This window comes from Opisthorchis viverrini (assembly GCF_000715545.1).
Source record: "Opisthorchis viverrini unplaced genomic scaffold opera_v5_680, whole genome shotgun sequence".
Taxonomy (NCBI): Eukaryota; Metazoa; Platyhelminthes; class Trematoda; order Opisthorchiida; family Opisthorchiidae; genus Opisthorchis; species Opisthorchis viverrini.
Window position 1 is genome coordinate 79579 of NW_008752346.1, and position 4010 is coordinate 83588.

At 44.6% G+C, this 4010-nt stretch overlaps 2 protein-coding genes across 2 annotated transcripts in view; one reads left to right on the top strand and one right to left on the bottom strand.

Annotated features, from left to right (window-relative positions):
• T265_15642 (hypothetical protein) overlaps positions 1 to 1551 on the bottom strand; it is a gene marked incomplete at both ends in the record, with an annotated part of 18885 nt that extends 17334 nt beyond the window's left edge. The window contains one exon of the mRNA XM_009178838.1: positions 1276 to 1551. Within this exon, the coding sequence (XP_009177102.1) occupies positions 1276 to 1551 (276 nt within the window). The remainder of the gene's footprint in view (positions 1 to 1275) is intronic.
• T265_11977 (hypothetical protein) lies at positions 1294 to 1614 on the top strand (the record flags this gene model as incomplete). The annotated part of the gene is made up of 1 exon (XM_009178840.1): positions 1294 to 1614. One exon carries the CDS (start codon positions 1294 to 1296, stop codon positions 1612 to 1614), a length of 321 nt encoding a protein of 106 aa, XP_009177104.1.
• Positions 1615 to 4010: the final 2396 nt, after the last annotated feature.

Consider the following 4010-nt stretch of genomic DNA (forward strand, 5'->3'; position numbering starts at 1 on the left):
GAAGTCAGTTCATTCAATCTGATGCGATTTGAGGCAGAGCGTGAATTTCGGAAACTTAATCTTACACTGCATTAGTGTTGAAAAACTCTCCCAGAAGTAGACCCTCCATTTTCAAAACAGTTTGATTGTACCGGAGTTTGGCTCTCACAGTAGAGGTTACGTCTCACATGTGGGAAGAAATCAGCTTTGCAGGCGCCCTTTGCTGATTAGAATATACATCGTGCATACCTAACGACAAACGGCTCCTCCAGTTTTGTTGCACATATTATTCCGTCTTCTGAGCATGGGCAAAAATTGCCTTTTGGTTTGAAAGATTTAGTAGGCTCTGCACGTGTCTCGACGGAGTACCTTGAATTCGGAAGTGAATGCCTTCTCACTCCAACCCTAGAACTGTTGCTGCATTGTATCAGAGCAGGCATTATTATCTGATTCCGTGGCAGAGAAAATGTCTGTGCGATAGCTCAGATTGATAGCCCAGATTGTCCTATCATTCGTTGACAATCTTCTGTGACATTTATAGTTCTGTTCCAGTTCTTGGGCTCTATATGCAGTCTTTGTTGAAGCGTGCGCGGGCAAACACCAAATGAACACATTCCAAATGCCACATCTATTTGCCAGCCCCCTGTTGATATTCATTATGGCGACGAAACGACTTTGGGATCATCTAAGTTCTCAGGGTCTCGTAGAAGAATAGACACAAACTGTGCAGTTATCTGACGAGTGACAAGGATGGTTGTTAAAATTGCACTCAGTCGCATGACAGGATCATCCATCATATTTTCTCTCTATCGCCCTTACTAGCTTGGGCTCTCACACGGGTGATCACAACTCCAAACTCTGACTAAAATAATGTAAATGTACAAATATGTGTTGAGCTGTTGGTGCTTTACTGACGAATCAGAAAATGCTCATCAGCAAAATTCCCGAGATTGTGCCGCCGTTCATTGATACGAAAAGACCAGAAAGTGTTGATCGTTAGGAGATATCCGGTGATGGAACCTTATACGGCATTAAAAGAGCGAGTGCGTCAGCTGATTGGATACTCCGAATCGCATCTATGTTAAGCCGACTAAACGCTAACTTATAATTCAATCATTACCTTTATAACCACGGAAATCAAACATTGACCTCGTGTGGGCTTTCGGGGATCCCCAAAATAATAAATCTATATGAGAAATCTTTTGATCACGTACCATAATCGAAGAATATACCAAACGCGGTTTCCTAAGCAAAATTGGTTTTCCGCGTTGTTTTCCGGATCCCGTCGTAAATTACCAGCTTCGTGCCCGCTACATGAATTGCCGTTTGATCAATTCGACCACAGTGGGGAAGTCTGGCCGTGCGATCCACTTGACGGGTAATTGGTTTCCCAAGTTTGGACAATTCCACGCCTGTTGTCTTTTGTATCGCGGCGATGTGGTTCCGAAAGACGTGAACGCGGCGATCACGAAGATCAAGACGCAGAAGACAGTGCAATCCGTGGACTGGTGTCCTACGGGCTTTAAGGTTGGTTTGAATTATCAGCCACCGACCGTTGTTCCAGGTGGTGACCTAGCGAAAGTGCAACAAGCATTGTGCATGTTGAGCAACACGACGGTGGTTGCGGAGGCTTGAGCTCGTTTAGATCATAAATTTGATCTTATGTACGCGAAACGCGCGTTCGTTCATTGGTATGTTGATGAGGGAATGGAAGAAGGTGAATTTTCGGAGGCACGTGAAGATATGGCCGCGTTGGAGAAGGACTATGAGGAGGTTGGGATTGACAGTATTGGTGATGAGAATGACGATAGTGACTATTAGTTTTTTTCTATAGAGGAGATATATTTGGATATTCGTTACTCTTGAATTCGTTCTGACAATGCGCTTGGCGAGTTTTTAGGTGGTTTGTCAAGGTTCCGTTTACGTTAGTATTTTTGACAGCTCAAGCTGCGGTCAGTCGCTTGTATGATATTTGCTGCTAGGCAGGCGGGCATGGGGGCTGCCTAATGCGATGTTGTTGGTCAGAAAACGACATTGAGTAGCCTGAGGTTTGTCTGTGATGCGGGTGCAAGAGATACTTGTGCAGATGCTTGTTATTCCCGACGGGCGTTTTAATGCGTAGGTATTCGAACTGGGAACACCCGGTACACCCAACACCTCTATGTTGGCCCGAAGTTTGTAGCATATGGTGTGGGTAAAACAAAATACTCAGGATTGAAAGGAAATTGTCGAAGGTCGACGAGATTAATGACGGAAGCAGCTGGGTCTCCTGGCAACCGATTCCCCGTGACGCGTTGACGCTAATTGCGCAAAGTCAACGGATCAGGACTTTAACACATCCATGATTTTTTGCATTGCGAAAGTAAGCCATGTTGGGCGCGACCAAATGCCTTTGATAAGTTGAGGTAGGCAGTATATTCTCTGACGTTCGTATCTCGATGTCGATGATTAAACTCAGGCTTGTTAGTTAAGATCTGTGCTCACGAAATCCACGTTGAACATGTGACAGAATTCCATATGGTTCACGCAAGTATAACGGATCGCAGGCCACATAAGACGACAATTTTTGACGAATATCACTATTACCACAACATTTCGATTCCTCATTTCTGTGACCTATTAGGAGTTCATGAAAGGCTCCGTAGGATTTTAATCATAAATAGAACCTTAATTTGGTTTATATGCACTGCAAAAGCGTTTTAGGTGTTCTTTCCAATCGCTCTCCGTCTTTGCATAAGGTGTAAGGCTTTTTTAAATATAGTGCCCGGCGACTTACACGGTCTCTACGTGCATTTGATGGGAGTGTTGTTGAAACAAATCAGTGATACCTAAAGCGCCATTCAGCGACTATGTATAACTATACAGTCGAAAATGAGGTATTTATCGTGCAGCTCCAATTTGTGTGGGGCGAAGTAACGATAAATTGTTTCCTAGGTTGTGGTTATAGCATCTCGATCATATGCTGCGCATGTCGAAACACCGTCTACCGAGACGAGTGTTGTTCTCCGTGCCTCCTTCAGGATGGCGAAAACCGCGAGGTGAACAGCACATGACTTGGCAGAAAGGCGTGAAAAATATCACGAAGAGCTTGGGTGTTGTGCGACTTCCAGAAGGGGGTCCCCGTGACCCCGTCTGTGCTTCGCTGGAGACGTTGCAAGAAATGGCGGCTAATCGATGTCAGTGGCGCTTGCGCTGTCAGTTCCTTCCCAGATTGTCTGATTGAGCGGTCGGAGGTGTAGGCACCTCAGTATGCTTGACATAGGCTAGCACTAGGTCACCTCCCTCACACACTCTTTTTCTCTTCTCTTCACTGTAGGCCTTTTAATACAATTATATATATATATATACAAAGAAATTTTATGGTTGTACGGTTGTTGTAGTGCTTGAAAAACACTTGTTCTCAGCTCACAATGTAGTGGGAATTTTTCGTGCCTTATTCTGGCAGATTGCCCTAGGTCCTATTGGAACAGAACTTTCAAACGGCACAGTGAATCTCCCCCATGCACGATATCTCATATATTGGGAACTTTTCCAACTTGAAAAATTCCATGGGAATTAGGGACTAAACTTTCAGTGGAATGATGAACACTAAGCACATTTTCTGATGTGGAGCTACTTCTAAGAGGTCTCTGATGGATCGTTGTGTTGAAGAACAGTTTATCCAATGGCCCTTTTGTTCTTGAATTTGTGGGAGGCTGGGTTGATGCCTAGGCTCCCATCTACTTCTACAGACGACGTACACGGTACATTTTAACAACGCATCCATTCATCCCAGCGTACACATGAAACAGCAGCAAACAGCACGACAAGCTCTTCTGTCGTTTCGTCCATTGTGACTATCGCTCACTTATGAACTCATTTTTGATCGATATCACTCGACCGATTGTCGCCTGTTGCATCGATTTTCGGCTATGGACCAAGTGCAATAAACCAAATTGTGTGGATCGGTCTTTGGGAATTCGAACTGTGGCTAGCAGCTGACATGCACCGGGCATGCAAGTGAAATACACTGTCATGAGGATTGCACACAG